Source organism: Acanthisitta chloris, unplaced genomic scaffold (genome assembly GCF_000695815.1).
Source record: "Acanthisitta chloris isolate BGI_N310 unplaced genomic scaffold, ASM69581v1 scaffold3712, whole genome shotgun sequence".
Lineage (NCBI taxonomy): Eukaryota > Metazoa > Chordata > Aves > Passeriformes > Acanthisittidae > Acanthisitta > Acanthisitta chloris.
Window position 1 is genome coordinate 6,774 of NW_008659786.1, and position 25,738 is coordinate 32,511.

Consider the following 25,738-nt stretch of genomic DNA (forward strand, 5'->3'; position numbering starts at 1 on the left):
ATGGGGGAGCAGAAGGATAAAAACTACAAAAACTCATGGGTTGAGATAAAGACAGTTTAATAGAGAAAGCAAAAGCTGCACACACAAGCATAGCAAAACAAGGAATTAATTCACTGCTTCCCAAAGACAGGAGGTGTTTAGCCATCTCCAGGAGAGCAGGGCCCATCACGCGTAATGGTTCCTTGGGAAGACAAACACCATCACTCCAGATGTCCCCCCTTCCTCCTTCTTCCTCCCACCTTATATACTGAGCATGATGTCCTATGGTATGGAATATCCCTTTGGTCAGTTTGGGTCACCTGTCCCAGCTGTGTCTCCTCCCAATCTCCCATGCACCCCCAACTTCCTTGCCAGTGTGGCAGTACAGAAAGCAGCAAAGGCCTTGGCTCTGTGTGAGCTCTGCTCAGCAATAACAAAAACATCTCTGCGTTATCAACTCTGTGTTCTGCACAAAACCCAAACACAGCCTCATACTAGCCTCTATGAAGAAAGTTAACTCTACTCCAGCTCAAACCAGCAGTTTTCTGAAAATTATCCCGAGATTTCAATAAGTAAGAAAATTCTTTTGATGTGGTTTATCATATAACTTAGCAGGGAGGGACTTCCATGTTACAGATGTGTAGAAGACAATACCAGATTATGAGGAAGAAATCACCACTTGTGATAGTCCCTTCTGCCTGTCCATATGGGTAAGGTTGGTTGCAGCACCTGTACTCTGCTCTCAGTGAGAACACAAGGACCTAGTGGAAGGATCAGTGTTATTCATTCTGACTCTTCTCCCCTCCAGAGAGGCACAAGGCGAGGGAGGAAAAAAAAGCAGCTGTTGGAACTGGAGATAGAAAAGATTGATCTATTTTTCTGCCACAAGAGGACTGTTCATCACAGTGTGCAGCCTGTGCAAAAGTAGATGCTGGAAAATAGAACAAGGGCCTGAGCTAAACAGAGATATCCTGGGAAGGAAAATAATAAACTTATAGGTAGAAAAAGGATGACCTAGCAGAGGAGATGAGTTGACTGTAAGAGATTTCCAAGGAAAACAGGTAGCAGAACAGAGGGAATAGGATACAGTAGGAAGCCAGACAAGAAGGCTGGAGGGCAGGGAGTAAGCATATGTTTATCTATCTGTCTGTCATCTCCTAACAACAGCATGTATAGGCACAGAAGATTATGTGTGAAATACAGACATGCCAAAACTATGACTTGTGCAACAGAAGCACGTTTGCAGTCCCTTTTGGTCTGGATTTATGTCTGTCCAGCTGACCCACACCCAGCCCTCAGAAAATGTGATTGATCAGTACTCAAAATGTACCTGTGTGCCTGTGGGGCAGGTAAGATAGAACAGAGTACCTTTAAAGATCTAGCCCAAACCAGTAAAGTGGCCCATGCAGAAAAAGAAGGCTAAATCTAATTGAATTAAGTGTTAATGAAGCACTGTGCCTTTCTTGGTGCTAACAGGTCCAGCGAGAAGGTCAAGCTCTACAGATACACATGTGATTTGCTGGAGAATGCACACAAGCCAAGGGAAAATAGATATGCTTATTTCAGGATGACAAGATAGCATTGTGACTGACATGAGGTATTTATCTAGGAAGGAGAGGATGAAAGTCTGTTTGTTTTTGGACAGTTTAAACAGTTTTAAAAATTGAGGCCACCATAGTTTGTTGTCAGAAGGGTGGGGGAGCAGAAATGAGGGAGACAAATGGCATGAAACTGTCACATTCTTGCACCAAAGTGAGGGAAATGAAAAATAATTTGACATGAATTTCTGTTTGGACTGGATAAGCCCATGCTTTCATGAGTCAAAAATAATAAATACAGTATTTCTAACATCATAAAATCCCCATTAAAAAAGTCCAGTAGCAGTAAGTTTTTGGAAGACAAGAAACAAATTACACCAGGTTTACACTGAGAAAGCTTTAAGCCTTCAACATGTCAGATATTTTGGGAATGATTTACCACCCTTTTCTCAAAATAAAATGTAAACTCAATGAGATGTAGACATAAAACAGGCCTCCCTGTTGAACTTTGACACAAGAATAATGAAACCATCCATAATCCACATCTGATTTGTTTGGGAATTTTTTTCTGTCTCTATTTAAACTCCTTCCAAGAAGGAAAAAAAAAAAAAAGTTCTTGCTTTGGAAAAGAGAGAAAAAAGGGCTAATTTTTAATAGATTTCATATCTTTTAAGAATCACTCATCTGGGTTTCTAGTTAACATCTTCAAGGCCTTCCTTAGGGATGCAACCCAAAAGCTGCTGACACCAGAGCGGAAAGATTCTGACTAACTTCAGTGGAGCTGAGATGTCTAAGCCAGACTCTTCATCTACTACAACACTTCACAGGCCACTGCCACCAAGAAGCAAACCTCCCAAGAGGCAGAAGCACGAGATTCTCAGTGGATTCTCCGAGCCTGAAGATCCCCTTGGCTCTGGTTACAGATGGGGAGAGGTTTTCTGATGTATTTGGAGCAGAGGACACTCTGCACTAAGCACTCTGTGGCAGTTGCTGAGCAGTGACTGCATCTCTCCCATGCTCTCCCTGCATCACACAGTGACACACTGACATACAGGCACCTTGGAAATGTGTGGGTTTCATCTGTAAACCCATAAAATAGTCATAGATCAAGTAACAGATTTTAACATCTTTTATGAGCTATTGCTTTTCCCCACACTATCTCTTGTCCACTTTATACTAATTTGTATTCAATACTGCTATCATGAAAGCTTCTCTAAAACATCCCAAGAGATCTATCATACCTTGCCTTTTTCCCCAGGTTTCTAAAATTAATTTAAATCAATTATTTAATATATTCAATCACTTTCTTTAAGCCATTTACTGCAGATATAGCCAGTTACTCAGCATAAAATACAGCCAGATCATTTCACCACAACCAAAAATGTGATTTATCATCACATTCAATTAGAACCCACTGAAGACAGTGGCAAAAGTCCCATTCAGCAGAATAAGGATCAAGCCTTTGCATTTACTGTGTCATGGGAATAAGGCAGGGTAATGGAGAAGGCTGAGATACATACGGGATTCCAATTTCAAACAGATTATTTTGAATCAGTTGTTTTCCAAGCATGATGATGCTCAGCTGAATACAGAGTTCCATCAAACAGCCACCTGGAGCACACTGCAATTAGACAAAACCATAGGGTGTGAAGGGATTAAGAGAATTCATTTAAAAGCACCCACTTGGGAGAGCTCCTGATGTCTCTATGTGCCCATTGTCCCTCCCATCAATTTGTGTGGGAGCATGGAGCTCATCGATCATTGTAATTCTATGCCTGACAAGGTGTTTCATCTCCACTCATAAAACTGCATTATGGAAAATCAGCAGAGCTCTGAAATAACTTGCTGTGCCCTGGGGCTGTGATATTTCCTTTAAAAATATTTACTATATAATCAATGTAATAAACATAATGCAGTATCACCAATACTCTTCCAACCTGATGTCTCCCAGGGGGGAAGAAAGTCTACAATCTTGCAAAGAATTATATGTAAGCTTTATTGTAAAACCTTGAGCACATCTATCAATTTTCAAGGGAATACTCACAGCAATTAAAGGGAATTTTGAAAAAAAATTTTATATACTTATCAGAAAATGGCTATGGTTTTTTAGGCTATTAAAATTGCCAAGCTTCTAGTGATCTGTAGGAGGAGAAGCCAGATTCAAAGTTCCCCAGGGCCTCAGTCAAATCATGTAATGTTTGTGCTTTAGTGCCCAGTTGTAAAGCATGAAAATGGTGAAGCTTCTCCTAAGAAAGACCATGAAATACTCAAAACTGCAGAGAGAGAAAATAGACAATTGCCTTAGAAAGAAAATTTGGGTTCTATTTATGCTGAAGATTTAACCTCCTGTTTTAATGTGTTTGGTTTTTTTTCCTTATTGTCTATACTCCACTGAACTACACTGTGGACATATTTTTTATGTTAAGGATTTTGTTGTTTGAATTTCATAGGTACTTACCTCTTCCATCCGATAACCCTCAAACACATATACATAACGACCAGGACGACCAACAAATCTGAAAGCAATAATATATGAGCTCAGGAAAATAAGCTAACTTTAACACCATAATTTTTTGATTCATATTAGCCAAAATATTTCAGAACTAGCTTCTTCCATGAATCTTAAAAGACTCAGCACCTATTCAACTTTGATTATTTAAAATTACTTCAAAGTATTAGGCCTCTATAAATGGTTTTCTAGTACATCATGATAAAATTATTTAAATAAAATATTTTTCTATGTTAAAACAAAATTATAATAAACTCCCTCTCTTGATTAGAGAACACAAATAAAAAGGGGAATACATATCCCAGCTCACATTCTCTTGCATCTAAGTAATGCTCTGAATGGAATTATTTACACATTATACACAACCAGTCCTCTTCTGAGTACACAGGGAGAAAAATTGAGATTGACTTTAATAAACCAATAGAAGACCAAAATATGGTCAAAAAAGAAAGAATTTGGTGATATTTTTCATTGGTGTCTCACAATATTTACAACTGCTGGCAAAATGTATCATTAATACTCAAATCAAAGATCCTGAATAGGATTAGTGAAGACTAAAGATTAACAAACTTTATAGCCCCCAAAAGGAACAAAAAAAATGGTATGAAACAGAATCCAGAGGATGTTTTAAACATTTTATGCCAAAGTTTTAACAAACAATCATTTTAAGCTTCCCATTCAAAAGCATATGGATGACTCTGTCCCAAAAGACAATGATCCTGAACCCATAGGAAGTCACACTTATTTAGCAGGACAGCTGAATTAGCTTTTTGGTCAATGAGTTCATTCACCAAAACATGCAACTTCCAGTTGACTGTAACTGTTTCTTAATTTAACTTGATAGAGGAGAATAGTGCAAAATGATGAGAAAGTCATAGAAAAAGTAGTTCTATAATCTTAAATGAAACAGGACAATTTTTCTTTGCTAAATGATGCCTCAAGAAAAATTTGCTAAAATGTGGAAAGTGAAGACCTGTGAGCACTACTATTCACTTATAAAAGCAACACTGTTTTTGAAGTAAAAGGAATTCTTTTCTGAGGTGGGGATTATGTTTATTTTTCGAAGAAAACTAAACTGGTTGTATTTCAGAACAGTGCTCAGAACAGTACTCAACATCATGCCCTGCCATTCAAAGGAAAGCTTTAGACAACCATTGTTATGATATTTTTTCAAAGCAGGTGAAGATGGCCATAGTTAGGTAACCCTTTGTGCCCATTTTTAAACACAGAACCACTAATAGACATACATAAAAATACATGTATATACAGAAACAAAAGATATTTCTCCTACCTTCCTTTAAAAAAGGCAACATAAAAGATTGGTGCATAAGAATTCACAAACTTCAGTAGGAATGCCTTCAAAATCAGCCTCTCCTCAAAGGTTTTCTCTGTTTTTGGTATTTCTTGGGAGGGGGAAAAAAAGCAAAACAAAACAAAGCAGAAAAAAAAGAAAGAAAGCAAACCAGAGAACTCAATTAGTGAATATGTAAAAAAACACCAAATCCCCAAATACACACGCAAAAAGCCACAAACCAAACTGCAAACTTTGAGCTTGTACTGATTTTTTTTTTTGTGCCTCTAATTTGTACCAAAACAAACTAGTTCTGTCTCTGAGTCCTGGTTTGTAGAAAGTCTTCTCAAATTTCCAGATGGAAACTGAAGACTCTTTGATAGAAACATTAATAATGACAACATAATGAGCTTGTTTCTCTGATAGGACTCTGACAGCTCATCCCAAATTGCTCTTGGCTGTATATCCAATAACCTTGTGGGAAAAAAAGTTTCCAAAATCTGGCCTGGACCTGACACTACCTCATTTTTCCAGTCTCTTTCATTGTCTTGTTGAGAGACCTGGGCAGACCACATCACCTTCCTCTGCTTCAGACCATGGATGTGAATTCTTAGCATAGACCTCCTCTGTCATTTACTCTGGCATTAAATATAATACTGTTAAATATATTTTCTTAACATAATGTATGTATTATTAACAACAGATAGAAACAATTACTATGTATTTACGTGGTTGTCCTCCTAGCTATCTGGAGTATGAGGAAAAGCAATAATTAGATTTTGATATTCAATTGCACAAAGCTAAAGCAGTATAAACTATTTTGATGTGTATGTTAGCATAAATATCAGTCACAGAACTGAAATATTGAAACACTAATATTCTCCGTTCATGAATGATCACAGCTAAGTGCAAAGACTTTCAACCAGAAAAATAGAACACCTTAAAAGCCTTCTAAACTTTGTGTACACAATTCTTCTTTTTTGTAATGAGATTGTTAATGTGCTTAATGCTAAGCACAAGACTAAATGCTTTTCTGAATAAGGCAGTAAGAGAATTGTTCAATGCTACGCAAAATAAATGCACATTTTACTAACACTTCTCCATTCACTATGCATCTTCTAGATTTCTAGATTTCTTTACATAACTTGCAAAAATATGGCTTAAACATTTTCAGTATTCATTACTCTGTTCCAATTTCTATGGAAATTTTCCAGCTGCAGAGCACATAGATGTCAGACTGAGGTTTTTTAAACTGAGAGTAGGATTCTCTTTTAAAGATTCTATATGGGTTAACTCCTGTATTCCCATGCTCATCCTGAGCTGTAACAATGTGAGAGCAGATAATTTTATAATTAAGTCTTCACTGAATTTCTGTGGCACAACAAAAGTGTGGAACATTGCAGTAGAACCAGAGCTCTAGCTTTAAGGACTTCATTAAAAATACTGCTCTACTTGTAGAGTTTTGTTTTGGGGCACAGTTTGTGTGTTTTGTTTGCTTTGTTGTTGTTGTCTTTCTTATTTAAAAAAAAGCAGCATGATGGGTTTTTTGAGCACTAAAGGAATTACAAAACCTACTGAGTTGCCACTGCCTGGCTTTATTTGTGATCCTTTTAACCATATTTTCACCTGATGAGCCCTAAGACATCATTCACCTATACATATAGAAAAGCTTAATTAAAACTTCAGAGGATTTGAACAATTTGTAGATGAGCCTATATGTTGAACAGAGCTACAGGAGAGCACTCAGGGGAACAGGAATATTGAATAACAGCAGTACAGCTTTTGATTTGAGAGAGAAAAATCCTAACCTTTGCCTTATGGAGAACCCCCACAAAGATGAGCTCAGCCTCTGGATGAACATTTGCACACCATATATGGTCCCAGAGGCTCACTCAGCACTTCACTCCCTCCCCACACACAGACATACTATACCATAGCCATAGAGGCATGCATAGAATTTGTCCTCTAGCTAGTCGAGTCTGCTACACAAGAAATGCATTTAGCCAGAATAGGTGCATTAGCAAGAGAGAAAACTATTCCCCCACAAAAACGATACACTTATAACATATGCTGGGTTGTGCAGAATGTTACACCCAAATTGGGCAGCTGAAACTTTCCAGGTGGAGAATGAGCTGAGCCAACTGTAGAATGGGCCTTAGCTCCCTGAAGGAGTTGCTGCCTTTGTAAGGGACAAACACAAGTAGTTTTAATTTTGTCCCCATTTGACTGGTTCTCCTCAGCCTCAGTGAATTCTTTACTGTGATGGTGATGAGACTCTGGCATAGGTTGCCCAGAGAAGCTGTGGCTGCACCATCCCTGGAAGTGTTCAGGGCCAGGTTGGATGGGACCCTGAAGAATCTGGTCTAGTGTAAGGTGTCGCTGCCCACAGCTGGGGGCTGGAGCTAGATGATCTCTGAGGTCCCTTCCAACCCAAACCATTCTGTGATTCTAAGTTACAAGTGAGCATGTGAGCTGTAGGCCTAGTCTGACACCACCTGCTAACTAAGGATATCTATTCAACCTGAGAATACCAGGATACAACTTGCACTTCAGCTAGTCTGATCTGCAGTAAGGCAGCACCAGTGTCCCACTTTGTTGAGCCCACAGGAGATGCACAGAGTCCTGGTCCATCCTGTATGAGCACTCTGTATTGACTACAACAAAACCACTACCTTTTTTCCTCCCTCCCAAGCATTGATTGAGCAGGTATTGAGGCAAATCCATTACTTTGATCCTATGATGCTATCAGTGCTACTACGCTTGTGCTTCCAGATGCAATGTTTCACTTGATCAAAGATTCAAGTGCACTAGGGATTGTAACTATGGTGTCAGGAGCTATTTCTCCAGCCCAACAGTTGTTTCTCAGATTGTCAATTAACTTCAGTGTGAAAAGAGAATTGAGTATGTTCTGCTCTGCTCAGCAAAATGAAAGTTCACAAGTTAAGGAGCATTTATCAGCATGCATGAATTGTAATTTTTTAAAGCATTTTGATTACATTTAGCATCTGAGCCTAGCACTGGAGAAAGCTGCCTGAATGAACTTTCTAACTCATGTAATTTGTAGCACTAGAGATTATTCTGACTGGATCCTTCTTAAACAAAACATCTGATGGTTGATTAGGAATGCTGCCTAAACAAAGATAGCAGGATTAGAATTAAATGCAAAATGACAGGGGAACAATAATCAACAAGTAAGAAATTCTTGTTTCTTTCAGAGTTCAGACTAGTGCATGTTTCAAAGGGAGAGATTTTCCTTCTGTGTTTTCCATAGAGAGGCAATGGTACTGGTTTGCAGTGGGTTCCCAAATTTTGCCTGGAAACTGCCAGAAAAGAGAAGGCTCACCTTCCTCTCTTCCTACTCTTTCCACACAGCAGTGTCATGCCTTAGCACTTGTGCCCTCTCTTACCTGGGAAGGTGCAGTGGACAAAATTGATCAGGTCATGCACAGTTAGCAGCTTGTCACTTATGTGGAAGCTGAAAATCTGGGTACGATTTACAGTAAGCCTGAGCTTCCTTGTGCCACTAGAATAGAGTTCATTTGTGTAAAACTGTTACATTTGGCCCCAAAAAAAACCCAAAAAAAACCAAAAAACAAAAAAAAAAAAACCAGAAAAAAAAAAAACCTAAACCAAAGAACAGACAAATTAACCCTGTACAGTGGCATTTTGTGCAAATGAATTGCTTTGTCTTCATCTCTTTCAAATACTTTACAAATTCAACCTAAACTAACAGGCTAACTTCATTGGTAAAACCACAGGACCATATTTCAAAAATTCAGGATTGGACCTCTATTCTGACAGCTACAAAACCATAGTTTATAATGTTCTTCAAAAAACAGGACTAATAGAGATACTTTCATTTGTGCCTTTAAAAGCATCCTGAGAAACTGAGAATAAGAAACACAAGTCTTAAGAGTTTTTGAAGGTTTTAATCTGGAGTCTGCTACTTCCAGCCAGGTTCACATCACTACAGGTTTTGCAGAGAGGGAATCTGCAGTTTGAAATTACAGAATCAAGCACCAATTACCCTAAAGTTTCTAGTTCGAATGCCTAAGTTTAGATGCTCAAAATTGACAGGTAGAGCACTTGCTACAGTTAAAGGCATTTGTGGCTGCTGATTGATTTTCAGTGTTTGAATCACTGACTTTTTATTCCTAGACTTTTAAGCATCTAGAATTAGAAGTGATGCATAAAAATGTGGGGAAAAATTACAGCTATAAGAATCTCATGTTAAGACCCTAACAGTAAACATCTTTGATCTAATTTATACAACAAAACAAAATCCCAGTCTCAACCTCTATTAGGAAATATCTTCAGCCTAATGTATATAGCAAGACAATACTCTAGCCCAAACCTCTCTCATAGTCAAAGGAATTACTTGCCTTTAAAAGACTTACAAACATTGCCAGGCTTGTAACAATACCACAACATTATTTAAAAAAGATTAAAAAGTCCCACCTCTAACTGAAATAGGTATTATTATTAAAAAGTCCAGCATAGACATAACATTAAATGGAGGGGTTGGGGGGGGCAGGAAGGCATTGAAGTGGGAAGGAAATGGTTAAAAATATTTTTCTGATTTCAGAAAAATAACATGGTAAACACTTGCCAGTGCAGCTTCGCCAGAGCCACCAACATCTTTGAAACAACCCAATGACTTTCAGTAAACCCAACTCCTAGACATATAAAGATGTATATTCAAAATACATACCAGGGCAAAAATACTCAACCAGCTCTGGATAAATGGATTTTGGCACAGAGCCAGTGCAGAGCAGAAATACCAGCTGAGATCCTGGAAACAGCCCTGCTCCATCAACATGGCATTATGGCCAGGCTCATTAACCCTACCAGTGGCACTCTGCATGCTGCAGTTTTGACCCCCTGAACACAGACATGTCTGAGTATTTTCACTGGCACTCACGAGCAGGAAATATTCCTATTAGAACCTCCTTGCATACCCTCGTGTCAATACTTGCAATATACTAATGAGGAATGTGGTGAGATAGTTTTACCGATTTCTGTCAGCCATTTGGCAACAGCTCCATAAATTTCATCAAGTATAAGTATCACAACGAGGTTAATGATGACAGCAGTTGCAGTCACAGTCACTCGAACATTTGACCTGGTTGTCTCATTTGTGCTGAATGACAAAGCTGCTGCCGTAGTAATTCGGTATACAATCACACCAAACACTGCTGAAAACGTCAGCATAATCTGCAAAGAAATGTACAGATAGGTTAGTTCAAGTGTGTTACTGGCATTTAAACAGAAGTTTTGACTGATATGTTGAGTTTGCTCCACGACTTGACATTGTGTGGTCATTTCTTAGAGAGACACAGTAATATGCAGGTAATCAATGAGAACTGAAAACACTCTAATAACCAGGGACATAAATAAGAAAATGGATGCAGAACTTGGGTAGTTTGGGTTCAAATGAAAGGATTAAGTAAGGCTTTTTACCTCCCATTCAGATGGCTTGGACTGAAAGGCCTATAAGTATGTGCTGTCAAGCAAACAGACTTTACTGGCTGAAACAGCTTCACGTCTGCACAGTGGAAGTGGTAACTTAGAAATATTTTAAAACAGAGTTTTCTCTGTTCTTATTCTTTTAAGACTGATCTAAGCAGGGTTACTATGGCTTCAGCTTACATTTGTCCCAGAAGTCAGTTGGTATCCCTGGCATCCTTCATGGGCTGGATTTGACCCATGAGATGAGGAAAGTCAGCCCTGCTACTTAAGGTCAAGTTCCCATAAGAAGAACTTGAATTTCATGAGGCTATGTTATTCTGGTTTCAAAAAAATCAAAACCACCTCACAATGAAATCAATAAAATCACAATTAAAAATAGCAAATTTACACAGACACAGCAGAAAAGGGAGAGAGGTTACATTTTTCTCTTTCATTTTTGCCTTTGGCAGGAATTCCAGTGTACATTCATTATTTTAGGTAAAATATCTTGAGATGCCCAGATGAAAGAGATTACCTAAATGTGAAAGATTAGACTATTGCAATTATTTCAATGGGCCTAGGGGCCCAGATTCACAACATGGGTTTAAGGAAATGTAACTGTTCATTTTAATGATGCAGCAGAAGTTTACTGAATTCCTGTATACAGAGGAAGGTTGTTGCATGAAAAACAACTCTTGCAAAAGAACCAGGACAAGAATCAGAGCTATATTAAAGGTTGGAGATGAGAACTGGATACATTTTCCTTTAATGGAGAACTAACACACATACTAAAGAAATAATGATTTGGAGAAATTCCTGGAAATTTCACCTGAAATTAACAAACACGTTTAAACAGAAAATAGTAATGAAATGTTAGATCTAGTAAAAGATCTGCATTTTATTTTTAAAAGAACTGTCTCATAAATTTTAAATGAAATGTAGGAGAATGATGAGTTTTTGCTTCATGCTAATATTTTTCATTCAAATAATGGCATAAAGAGAAAAGTCTGAACATAAAACAGTTTTGATGAAAACTTTTCAAATGGCATAAAATATTAGTTCCTTTTGTTTTATGGGTTTCATTGAGTTGAGAAAACATTTCTAAATTTTTATAGCTATTGTTTTTCTTTTGACTTACCTACCAAACTTATGACAGAAATCTGATTCATGCTGAACTACCTGCTCAGCTCTTGCTATGACAGAAATGGTGCAGGAACACAAAGACTATAATTTTTTTCTTACTTGCCCATTGCAATCGGTACAATAGAGAGTAATATCCCCAATAAAGAGAGAAAACAAAGCAGCACCACCTGGCATTAATCTAATTCAGCTTCCACCTCTACAGTCACCTGAAGTTCTTTTTTTTCTTTTAGTTTGTGTCAAAGATTCCTCTTTCTTAATCACCTTGTAATACTCTTTTCCTGTTTCTTTTCCCTGTGGATTTCTTTGAATATTTTTACTAAGGTGGTAGACAAAGAAAAACAGCAAAGTAAACTTGGATGCATCATTCTGGAGATGATGAGCTCTCTGGGCCTCCACAGACACCTCTCCTCATCACAAGTTTCCATATAGGAATGATATCTTAACAGCACAGGAAAAAGAGTCAAGGACAGACATCACTATGTAGAGAAAGAGGAAATTTCAGATCATGGAAGCAGAATAGCAAACTCTTAAACCTGACCAGAGGATTTTAGGGAGCCATAGCATTGAGGAAGATTCCTGGAGGATGAGATGCTATCAGAGACATACCACAGCAACGTATACAAAGTTACCAAAAAAATATGTTTTATTTGTTTAAAGAATTTGCCTTGCAAAAGCACCAGGGCTTCAGAAACTCTCAGTTGCCCAGCTGTTTTTAAACATCTGCTTAGACACAGATGGAAAAACACTCCTTTAGGAGTCTTCATTATCTGCATCCAGCAACAAAAGAAAATTGAGGAGGGCTTGTAGGATTGCACAGTGACTGAGAGCATAGTTCTCACTCCCCAGATGGCCACTGAGAGGGAATGGTTCCTGTATCTTCACAGCATTTCTCTCATTCCTGAACATACTTCTTTTGCCCAAATTCCAGAACAAGAGGTCACCTTTTGTTCAGGTGCCCACTTGGGTTTTGTTGTCATTGCCAACATTTCATCTGGCCAGTTCTCCCCCCTCCTGTGGCAGACAGTTTCTTCACTAAATATCTAAACTAGTCCGTCAAGGACTGAATTGCTTAGAAACAGATGTGAAAATTGGCTGCAGAAAAGGTCACCTACTGAGCCTGGTATGAATGAAGACAAACAGGAAAGCATACTAGATCTGAGAAGGAAGCTATAAAACCCCGTGGGCTAGACTGCTACCTTCATCCAAGTAGGATAACAATTTAGTGTCCAAAGAGATCTTTGGCTCCTCAGCAGGGCTCTTCTAGAGTCAAGTATTACACCATGTGAGTAAGAAAAGGGTCCAAAAGGCAGATCAGGCTGAACTCCTGCGCCCTGTCACTAATCACTTTTCTTCCTTCCTCTGGCTGAGCCAAGTGCAATGAACACAAAGAAAGGCTTCAGTGAGGGCATTGCCCCATGCCATCCTGCTCTCCTCCAACAGCTACCAACATTTTCATCACATACTCAGAAATCTTTGCCACAACACGGACCTTCTAAATGTGGACTTTATAAACTGGGACATATGTTACTGTTAATCCCACTCAAGCAAAACTTGTAGATGTTCAGCTGAGCCTAGATCTCCTGCTACCACTGATCTAGGCAAAAAAAAGATGTGTGAACTTCAGTTTTAAAATCCCTGCAAAATCAAGGTAGGATCTTCTGCCCTCTCTGCAGTCCAGTGAGGCTTTCTGTACAACAAAAGAACCGTGACCAGATTTTAAAGTATCCATAAAGGTGTAAAATAATCCTTGGAGTTATTTGGTGATGCAAAACAAGACCAATTAGCCAAGAGAAACAAACCCCACAGATTTTTCAATCTGCACTTTTAACAAAGTAAACAGCAAATCTAGCTTAATACAGACAGAGTAAAAGCCAAAAACAAAGAAAAAAATCCCAAAACAACAACAGAGTCCTTGAAAGAGGATTCACAAAAGTGGAGTACACAGAAGTACAGAAATTAAGGAGAAAAAAAAAGAGGAAAGGTTTTATGATAAGAAAACCATTAGCAGCTTCAAGAGTCATCGGGGAAAGTAAGGGATGTAAAGCTGGGGGAAGATGAGGCACAACAGAACAGCATCATTTTATAGCATTGTAGACATCTTCATGTAAAACACCTAAGGATTTGGGACACCAAATTTGAGCCTGGAAGAGGTAGTATTAAATATTCAACAATCACTTCTGCAGCTCTAGAAATTGCATTGCATGTGTGTGCCTGTCCGTGTCTGAGTCTTCTCTGTGCTCTGTATGTGTGCACACAAACATAAATTCAAGATTTCATCACGTATTTTGTATTTAGTGCTTACAGCTGAAAGAATTGGTCTGTGTGAATAATAATAACAGAAGTAGATGGGACTAATTTAGTTTCCTCAGTACAATCCTTTTGCACAGACTGACAACAAACTTCAGTTTGATGTTTCCAATTCCTGTTTAACTAATCTAGCATTAAAAAAAGGAAGCATCACATACAGTAGAAAGCAGATTGTAAACTCTACATAGGAAAGTAGAGCTGGCTCTCCCTCATCAAAAGCTGGCTTGAATTTCATCCATGGTTTGTAAATTATCTCCTGTAGGTGCTTACATATTAATAATGTTCAAAATATTAAAAAAATAATCATCATGGACCACTTTGCCAAATGGTGAAAGTCAGCCTAGTTCCACGAGTCACTAACAGAAGGTGGAGAATTGGAGCTCTACACTTTACATGTCACAAACTGTAGGTTATAACCCTTTATAAATCTCTTTGAGATGTTACAGTAAGCAGGGAGTGTAATACTTAGGCTATGACTCAGGAAAGCAGTTTGAGCTCATGCTTAGGGGAGATTTAAATGTGGTTAAAGTCAAGGGCACATGTAAGCACCTTGTCTGCAAAAGAATGACTTGTAAAAGCTGAATCAGGGCTATATGTTTAGTCATATTGGTATACTCTGCTATAAGCAAAGTCCTGAGTGATGCCAGTTAGAGATTCTGTCTAAAAAGCAAGTGCTTGGTATGACCTCAGGATGGTAAACTCACTCAAAATGTTGCAAGTACATACATATATATATATATACAAACAACATACCTAACAGGTATAGAAAATATACTCAATCTACAACACATATATTATCATAAATATATATATGTATTTATAAACATGTAGACATTAAGTTGACTTCCATGTAAGCATCAATTATTTTTGATTGTCAGCAAGAGAAATCAAATCTTCACAGGATATCTGTTGCATTATATGCATTTTGGAGTAGATTAGAAATACACTTAGGTATTTTCAAATAATTTAGGCCCCAAGTAAATTTCTTATGTTAGATGCTCCAGTGCTGCAAACAGGCATATGTCATTGCCATTTAATACTGGCTGTAGATGTGAAAACATGCTTTCAGTCAGTAAGTACTGTAACCAGAGGGATAATGAGATCCTTTACAATGCAATTTAGGGTTGTTAGCCAGGCTTTCCTACTGCTGTTTACAAAGTCCAGCAGCTTGATGATGTGCTTATGGTCTGCTGGAAATTTCACCAGGACAGTGGTGTCCACGCTTTGCAGCTGGCTGACCTACACACCTTATTCTTGTTCTCAGGTGAGGATTGTGTCTTCTCATGATCTTCCTCAACTACACTATAGTTCAACCCTGAATGTGTCTTGGACAAATACCTCTTGGTAACTGATTTATTCCACCTGTATGTCACCTGTTCAGTAGACTCAACACTTCACTATAGTTCATCCCTGAATGTGTCTTGGACAAATACTTCTTGGTAACTGATTTATTTCACCTGTACGTCACCTGTTCAGTAGACTCAACACTTCTGAACATCACTATGACTGAGTATAGGCAATACTGTGCACACAGAGGGCTTCCCTTCACTGGCAAACAGAGGATGGAGCAGAAACTCTGTGGGATACACAGTGTTTAGTACTGAGCTGTTAGCATTGCAGCCAGCCAACAGCCCTTTTATAAGCCACCTTTGGAAAGGTGGCTTTGAGAATACCAAGTCAAGATTCCACTCAAGATGCTCATAGCAATGTTTTTCACACCTAATGAATGTGCAAATTATGTTACCATAAATAAAATCAATCCAAAGTTTGCTGCATATCCAGGCATACGGTCACTCCACGTCAGCTTCTCCTTTTCATCCTGCAGTCAGAACACACAGGCAAAGTAACAGGCATTATCACAGAACTGTACAACAGCAAATATTAGAGTTATTAAGAAAAAAAATCCCCACTCTCAATTCCCCTGCTGTGATTTTGAAGAAGATTGTACAATTTAGAACATTGATATTTTAAAGCAGATTTTAATTTGAGAGAAAAGACAGTAAGAGGGTAAATAAAACACAGAAACTTTCTGCAAAAATTGGAAAATATCCTATCTAACTGCAATTTTAATATTTGAAAAATATTTCAGCTCTTTCTTAATTTCATAATATTAGGAGAAAGCCCTGAGATTCACCTTAATTCACATTTAAGCAAAGCAAAGTTCAACCACTGATTTTGAATAACTTGTAAAACTTCAGAAGATTAGTGCTCGAAACAGAAATCATGATAAGAGTGTTGACTACCATTGAACCCAGTTTTTTGTCTACTGGTTACATGAGCCAAATATAATTCAAGCAATTCCTGTAAGACACCTCTACCCTTCTTCTGGTACTTGTTCTATAGCAGAGGGAAACTACAAAAGGAAGCCCCTCTGTGATCTCTGCTGCCAGCCTTGTTTTTGTCATGTGTAAACAACATCTCCCTCTTCATTGCATAATTTAAAGCAACTGGGATCAGTGAAATCTAGTATGTTTTTACTCTCCCCACACAAACTCAACTCCATCTCCAGTCACATGTACATCTAAAGAAGACATTTGAAGAAGGATTTATATAAGAAATATGATTCCCTTCTCTTAAAATAGGGTTCTTAAGATAATAATAAGGTCACTACTTTGTTTAAGTTAAACTAAAACTATATAATCAAATTAACTAAGGACACAAAGCCAGCTGCTGTTTGTATTTCTGTGAACCACCGTTGCTATCCCATGAACTAGTACTACACTTACCCTGGAGTTAGCCCAGAGTCATTCTGAATTTAAATGAATTTAAATCAGATTAGAATTCAGGTCAAAGGTTTCAAATAAACCGTTTCTAAGCACAATTGTCCTCAGCTAAACATAAAAATCTGGGAGTATTATGCCTTTGTGCAAAGCTTTCCCAAAGTAGCACTAGGAGACAGTATAGGCTCCAAGTGCAGAAATGCAGCCATGAATTTTTCTCATGGAGTTTACTGGGATGTGGAATTAGACCTAAGATGTGATCCTGTCTACACATCCATTGTCATTGTGATGGTGTCTCAAGTACTGTAGGAAGGAGCATTACTCAGCATCCCTTCTCCTCAGCTCAGCTGTTCAAACAGACAAACTGAGCCTGTCTCCTTCGGGAGAGTGCTGGCAGGACTGGGGCAGAGTAAACTCAAGCAGAAGCACAAATAATTTGGCCCAATGTATGCAGTATATAAATACTCCATACAGTACATAAAAGGAGTCCACCACTTAGCTGAGAAGCTACTTGAAAAAGCATTTCTGTGAACACACAGATGCATTTCATTTCATTTTGGCTTTTACCATTCAGCAATTATACAGGATGTAAAGAAGTTCTAAGTGATTATACTCCAAGAAAGTCTGAAGGACACCATGTCTTACAATTTCACTAGGAGAAAAACACTAAAGAAGCAAATCAGCAGATTGAGCTAATGTTAGCCAAAGCAGTTGAAGGAAAAAAAGAAAGTATTATACAACCATACCAAACTGGAAAGAGAAAAATGTGATTTATAAAAAAGGGCCAGGAAGAAGCAAGAATGACTAAGAAAATTACTACAATGTCTCTAGCAGTAAGAATTTTTGAAAACAAGAAATCATAGCATCAAGATAAAACTTTCACGTATGAATCATGGTTACCAAATCCTGAGTGGCAAAGTATCTAAGATTTTTCATGTTTTGGGTTTTTTTGCTCAATCACAGGCTCTCCGGGGTCTGCAGTTTCTTCAGGAAATACCCATCTGCTGCAGCTGAGGTCCTCTACAAGCTTCAGTGTGTTTATCAGCTCCAGCATGGCCCTGTCAATGGCTTGCAGGGAAATCTCTGCTTGACCACTTCCTCCTGCTCTCACCTCGGTGCTTGCAGGGCTGTATGTCACACTTTTCTCCCTGTCTCCTTGCTGCCAGGCAGCTTTTTACCCCTTTTTATACCCAATATTCCCAGACGTGCCACGATCCTGTGATGGAGCTCAGCTGTGCCCTGCAGCAGATCCATTGGAGCAGCCCCAGCCTCTCTTCCCTGTAGTCAGCACTGCCAGCACCTGGGCACCAGCACCAGGTACATCTATGGTGATGGTGCAAGGGCATGAGGAAAACCACATCTGCTTTTGAACACTGAACAGGACAATGCAAGCTGAACAGAGTTCAGAGCAATGACAGACACTCTGGCAGTGCTTTGTCAGTCTCTTCTTGCAATGAATGACAAAAGGGGGAAATTAGGAAGAGGAGAGAGGAGATGGTGTACATGGGAAAGGGATAAAGGAAGGAAGAGAAGATCAGTGTGCTGATTTTGGCTGTGGTAGAGGTAATTTTCCTCACAGTAGCTAGTACAGGGCTGTGTTTTGGGTTTATGCTGAACACAGTGTTGATAATATAGAGATGGTTTTGTTATTGCTGAGCAGAGCTTACAGAGCCAAAGCTTTTTCTGCTTTTCCTACTGCCACGCTGGCAAGGGAACTTGGGAGGAGACACAGAAAGGACAGGTGACCCAAACTGACTAAAAGGATATTCCATACCATGTGACTTCATGCTCAGTATCTAAAGTGGGGGGAAGAAGAAGGGTGAGAGGTTTGGAGCGATGGCATTTGCCTTCCCAAGTCACCGTTCCTTGTGCTGGGGCCCTGCTCTCCTGGAGGTGCTGAACATCTACCTCCCCGTGGGAAACAGTGAATTAATTCCTTTTATTGCTTTGCTTGTGTGTGTGGCTTTTGCTTTTCCTATTAAACTGTCCTTATCTCCAGCCATGAGTTCTCTGGCTTTTACCCTTCTGATTATCTCCCTGATCCTGCTGGTGGGGGACTGAGTGAGCAGCATTGTGGTACTTGGTCACTGGCTGGGGTTAAACCAGGACAGTCAGCATGCCATCTAATCAGCTTTCTCTTTCATGCATGTGCTTCCTATAACCTTAGGTGACTTTGCCACGAGTTTGCCATTCTCTGTGGTACTTAGCCAAAGGGACATCTGAACAACACGCTGAGTTGCTATGCCAATATGAGAAGACAGAAAAAGCTGGATGAAAATATGAGTGAGTTACTTAGCATACATGGCAAAACCCCGAAAATTTGAAATTTAACTTCATAGAGTGGAAAGTTACCTTCTGTTATGTCTCTTGCTAAGAAAACCAAATCTGTGAATTCATTTGGTATTTCCCATCACGACAGATCCTACTCTCTGGCAATAGTGCCATCTAGCCGCTAACAGACTGTACTGAGAGGTGTCAGCAACACCTGGTCTGCGACCACAGCACTACACTTGCACACTGAAGCAAGTGTGGTTTGTTCACTTAGTGGAATTCACACACAGATTTCTCATAGGACACGGCCCATTCCCAGTTCTAATCAATAACATGCAGTACAGAACCTCGTCTAGATTTTAGCCAGAGGTAGGAAAGCTTTCCTGAAGGTTGATGAAAACTCATCCAAGCAGGCAGGGAATGTATGTGGAGCACCCCAAGAGATGTAAGCATTGATTGTCATAGCAAGATGAAACAGATCATCTGAAGAACAATCTCCATGAGAGATATGTTACACTGGGGAACATTCCCCAAAAGGAGCTGTATTACAGGGAAATATTTATATGCAAGTAGATAACCTCACAATAGGAATTATAGTTTTTTTGTGGCAAAGACAAACTAAAATATATTGTTTAATATATTTCTCTTGGATTCTTCGAATACAGTGATGGAGTTGCAACGGTATTGGAAAGTTGGTTTTCTAGGTGTAGTGCTGTGTTCCCAGTTTAATGTTTAATGGGGTGTTGAATGTGTTCCTTGGAGAGACACTTCTTTTTTTCCCATTAGGAAAAAAAAAAATCAGAGAAAGATAAAGAATAAAATTAGGCACCATCTAGATTTTTCTGGATGATTTTCTCCTAAGAGGTACTTAACATGCCAAAGATCCAGCTTGTGCAGCTCTTTGTCCTCACATGGGCCTCTTAGCTGTGGAAACCTGGAAATATAGTGCACTTGGACAGCATCAGACAGTTTTGTGAAACAGTTCTATGCTTCTCTGTGAATTAAACCACAATCAGTTTGCTCAGACCCCAAGTATTTCAGTTATTTACTTATACTTTCCCACATGAGAACACCTCCTCAAAGCAGGTGTTTCTAACCATCACCCATGCCAGCTCAACCTGCACTTGGGGAGTAAAGCAAGAGACCTTCTCTCTTCTTCATCCTGCTTTGTAACTCCAGTGCTGAAATTCAGCCTCTTCAGTGTGGTTGCACCTGAGCAATCCCAGTGGTTTTACTGGACTTACACAGAGCTGCAATAATTGACTGGAACTTAGAAAAAGATGCTCAGAGAATAACAGAATCCAGGACTCCTCCCTCTCAGCTTCCTAAGGTCTTGCAAATTTAGCAACAGCAAAAAGCTGCAAAGTTATATTTCTGGTGACAAAATCTGGAAGTTCATCTCCAGGTATGCCCAGGAAGCATCAAACAAGTAAATGTCATATTTACTTTTCTTAGTAGGTCTCTACTTTAATTTCTGCTTTAATACAAAAGCTTTAATTTTATAAAAACTGTGTTGTCTAAATGAGCATCTAGAAGTAATAATTGTGGTATCAAATAATGTATGTGTGACACCCAAAACATTTCTGTGCATTGCAGGCTCAAGACAAGGAATGAAGGGACTCAAACTTATTGAGGGCTTGTATTAGTCCTCAAAATTTTGAGAGGGTAGACAAAACTGCTGCCACACTGGGCATCTTCCAATGTCTGTGTCTATCCCAGTCTGAATTCGTCCCTAGCAGTTCTACCTTCACAGTCCCACAGAAGATGAAAGAAAGAGAAGAAAGAGCTTTTTGTTTAAGACACATTGAAAAAGAGAACATTTTCTACTCTTCTTACTCACAGAGCAAGGACATTTTAACAGTAAAGATGGTCGTGTTTTGTGAGCAATGTTTGGTTTCAGGATTGCATATGGAAAACAAACTGCCAAGATTCATTTGGAGACAGCCAAAGGACTTCAAAACCTTTAATTAAAAACTTTTTGCTGTCTTTGAAACATGCAGAATAGCACGGACACACCAATAGCTTTCAGTGGAGCTTAATGGACACACTCTAAAACATTTGTGGAAGCAATGCAGAATAGAGAGCTATGAGCAGTGTGTGCACTCACTAGGTTCATGGGAATTAATGGATTTTAAGGCTAAGCATGTTCTTTTTTACCATCCAGTCTTGGTCTCCTCTGTAATCAAACAACTTCCAAGAGAAGTTTTTTGCTGTAATGATAGTAAATGTGTTTTAATTAATTTACAATCACTTCCTAGAGAAGATTTTTGCTGTAACAATAGTAAATGTGTTTTAATTAATTTACATTTTTTAGAAAAATTTCTAATCACAGCTTGAGTGTTTCTGTGATGAACAGTCAGTTACAAGCCTTATTAGGTCATTCAAATGGCTAATTATCCTAGCTGTTGAAAATGCATGGCTTATTTCCAAGTGGAATTTGTCTATCTGCATCTTCTAGAGAAGATTTTTGCTGTAACAATAGTAAATGTGTTTTAATTAATTTACATTTTTTAGAAAAATTTCTAATCACAGCTTGAGTGTTTCTGTGATGAACAGTCAGTTACAAGCCTTATTAGGTCATTCAAATGGCTAATTATCCTAGCTGTTGAAAATGCATGGCTTATTTCCAAGTGGAATTTGTCTATCTGCATCTTCCAGCCTTGGCATTTAGCTGTAAATGTGTCAGTTAAGAGCATCTACTGGCAGATATTTTTGGGTTTGGCTGTAGGTTCTTACAAACTGTGATCAGGTCACCTCTTGGCTTTTCCAAGCTGAGACCACTCACTCAGAGTGGGAACAATCAGTCACGACAACAGCTGTGTTTCTTCCCCTGTGATGTGAATGGAAGCAAATCTCCCACAGGCTACAGCCCTGACATGGGCCAATCACTTAACCTTTAACATAACAAGGCTTAGGAAAGCATGGGTGAGTAGCCAAGTGTTGGTGCCTGAAGATACACACACCCCTTCCACAGAACCAGGAATATGATGTGATGGTTACTGTGGCTGGTGAGGGTCATACTTCCAGTCAAGAAGCAGAGGGCAACCTGGTGAAAAGGGGACACCAGCGTCATCTCTGTCAACAGAGGTGCTGGCAGAATGAAGGGAATTATCTGTAAACCTAACTACTTTCTGGTCCTTAGGAGTCTTAACACTATATTCTGAACTTTCTGGAGGAAAAAAATCAAACCAATGAAACAAAACAAAGCAAAACAAACAAACAAACATAAACCACCAAAAAAAAAAAACCCAACCAAAAACACAGCAGAGGAGTTGTGGCTGCCTCACCCTGGAAGTGTTCAAGGCCACATTGTATGGGGCTCTGAGCAACCTGGTCTAGTGGAAGGTGTCCCTGCCCATGGCAGGATGGTTGGAATGAGATGAGCTTTAAGATCCCTTCCAGCTCTAACTATTCTGTGATTCTATGATATATATAGGATTTGACACATATATATACACACATATTAAATGTGTGTGTGTATGTATATGTATATCACATGCATGCAATGGGTACGTGATTATTAAATTAGAACTGAGAAAGGAGGTACAGTTCACAGAATCACCGAATGGATAAGTTTGGAAGGTCCCATAGTTGGTCATCTGGTCCCACCTCCCTGCTCAAGCAGGGTCATCCTAGAGCATATTGCACAGGATTGTGTTCAGACAGCCCTGGAATATCTCCAGTGAGGGAGACTCCAAACCCTCTCTGGGCAATCTGTTCCCTAACACAGTCACACTCACAGTAAAGAAGTTTTTCCTCATGTCCAGGTGGAACATCAGTTTCTGCTCTTTGCCTCTTGTCATGTATTATCAATGCTCTCCAAGGCATGGTGAATGTGACCATTTGCCCAACTGTGCCAGTATTATGAAATAAGGGTAAACTGCAGCAAGACAACTCAATGTCTTACTAGTTTTCCCTCTGCAGAAACAGCACATACTTACATTGTGTAAGGAGTTAGCTATTAGCTGTAAGGCATGCAGACAGGTACAGCCAGAACTCAAAATCATACACACATATGACAATGTTACAGAAAATTCTAATCGTCATTTCAAAGACAAAAAAATATTGCTTTTTGCAGTAGTTTCACGGAAATATTTCAAAGAGCTTCATTCATTAATGACAAAAGGCTTGAGGTCTGCTCTCACTGTAATTTAAATTTGTAAAGGTAGACTTGGTTAATTTAATACACTGTAACTTACCCAGAAATAAAAATGTTTTCTTTCTCTGCTTTATTTTAAACTTATTTTGCCACTGATGTTCATCTTAATGCATCTAGTGCATTATGGCATATTGCAATCATTATTGTTTGAATGGTATTAAGGTGCTTAGTCTTTATATCACTGTTTAACATCAAGTTCTTGATATTTACATATGGTTCAAGTGAAAACTGGCAGCACTTAGCTTTTTTACAATGACAGTTTAACATATGGCTTTACAAGTATGAATTATTTATGTAAACTTGAAGCCATTCAGAATATTACCAGAAAAACACTATAATTTACACAAACAATAGGGTTACATCTGTAGCCATAAATATTCATTGTTTATCAATGCTCTTTGTAGATGATTAATAAATCATAGTGAGTCTGATCCTGAGAAGCAAAGGGCCAGATGTACAAATACATCTGGTGAGTTTCCAAAGCAACTGACAGTGGTAAACAGGTCTGTCATAGTAAGGAAGGTGGTAGTGGAATGTTACAAATTAAGCTTGGGGCATGAAGGGATACCCTGTCCCCTGCTCATTTTGAGTATTTTTTTTAGTGTAACTCCTGAACTTTCTCAAAGAACCTAATGAAATGATACACATGGCTTTAAAATGTGATTAAATAAATACAGATAAGCATAAGGAAGACAGATTCGAACCAGACATGTGCCTAATTTACTTTGCATGACTAAATCAATTTAATACACTTTGATATTGACAGGACATGGACCTATCAGGCAAGTTAAACAGAGGGAGTTTCAAAGAGTGGCTTGAAAAAAATAAATCAATTACCAGCAATAGTCACTATCTTACATTATCCTGGAGTTAACTGTATTTTCAACCACTTTGTACCCTGAAATCCAGAGCACCATTACTGTATTCATCAACCTGGTTTCACATTTTCTCATGTCAACTGTGAACACCTGATGGAGAAGTTAATGGAACAATAAATGCAACACATTTTGAAACAAATTATCCAGTATAATTTCTCAACAAAAAAATTTTGTCTTTTACTAGTTCCCATAATTCAGCATCATTTTAATAACTGGCAGTGATTTAAGTTAAAAGTTTCTCTCTGTAAATTATTTTAAGCATAGGACTATAGTAGAACAAGAGGGCACAGACTCAAGCTCTGCCAGGGGAGGTGCAGGTTAGATATTAGGAAGAGATTTGTTTACAGAGAGAGTGATTAGGCATTGGAATGTGCTGCCCAGGGTGGTGGTGGATTCACCACCCCTGGAGGTTTTCAAGATAAGACTAGACGTGGCACTTAGTGCCATGGTCTAATAACCATGGTAGGGTTGGACTCAATGATCTTTCCAGGTCTTTTCCAACCTGGTTGATTCTATGATTCTATATTCTCTGTGTAAGCCCTTTTAAAAGGTGTTGGTTACACCATCAGTCACCCAACTACTTGCAGTATCTCTCACTAGAATATAAAATGATCCAAAATTATGTTATCTTTTGTAATTTTTCATCTGTCTCAGATAGATAACAGTTGACCTGAAATTTATCTGTAAAATCACTCATTTAATCACCATTATACACTTTAATATAAGCATCTTGAGCCTAGTGGAATGAAGGCGGTTGGCAATTAGGCAATTTTCAAATCTCAAATTAAAATTCTTTATGTGGGAATCTCATAGCAACATTTACTAGCCATGTAACTTTTCTAAACTTCATCTATTACTTTCTTTAATGTGAAGGGAACACCGCTCAAAAATTTAATTGAGCATATGATTTCCCTTCTGGAAGAGATGCATGTAGTGCTAGACTCTGAGGAAAGATGTCCTTTCTATGTCCCCTTGGAGCTTGTCTGGCCCAATTCTGTGTCGGTGTCTGAGCTGGAAGAACCCAGGCTCAATATCTTGCTCTTGTGAAACCAATCACAGAACTCCTAGTGAAGCAGAATCACACCCTGAGGCTTTGGCATTGGGCACTTAAAAACAGATTCTCTATTGTCTTGCGCCATGTGAAGCCACTTATTCCTACACAAAGTGGGAGAATAAAGCATGCAACACATTATCGATTTCCTTTGGTTGCAATTTCAGATTTAGCTTACACAAACTGTGAATGATCACACTAACACCACAGGAGAGTGGAGTGGTGTAAATTTTAGTAACATTTTTAAGTCAGTAATGAAAAGCTTGAGAAGCAGGGAAAGACTTAAAAGGAGGATGTGGCTATGCTAAATTCTTTCCCCGACTCCAGCGAATTTATTACCAGCCATAAACTGTTAATTTAGTTTGTATTCTAACATTTGAATATGCTATAAAAATTGAAACACGATTGCAAAACACAGTCTACAAAGGCAAACCTTTGCCAATA

At 38.7% G+C, this 25,738-nt stretch overlaps 1 protein-coding gene across 1 annotated transcript in view; it reads right to left on the minus strand.

Annotated features, from left to right (window-relative positions):
- LOC103797319 (anoctamin-2-like) overlaps window positions 1-25,738 on the minus strand; it is a gene marked incomplete at its 3' end in the record, with an annotated part of 134,570 nt that overhangs the window by 4,674 nt on the left and 104,158 nt on the right. Inside the window, exons 17-22 of the mRNA XM_009069522.1 lie at window positions 16,866-16,897; window positions 15,960-16,034; window positions 10,330-10,531; window positions 5,318-5,429; window positions 3,976-4,033; window positions 3,038-3,138 (exon numbers count right to left, since the gene is read on the minus strand). Of these exons, the coding sequence (XP_009067770.1) occupies window positions 3,038-3,138; window positions 3,976-4,033; window positions 5,318-5,429; window positions 10,330-10,531; window positions 15,960-16,034; window positions 16,866-16,897 (580 nt within the window). The remainder of the gene's footprint in view (window positions 1-3,037; window positions 3,139-3,975; window positions 4,034-5,317; window positions 5,430-10,329; window positions 10,532-15,959; window positions 16,035-16,865; window positions 16,898-25,738) is intronic.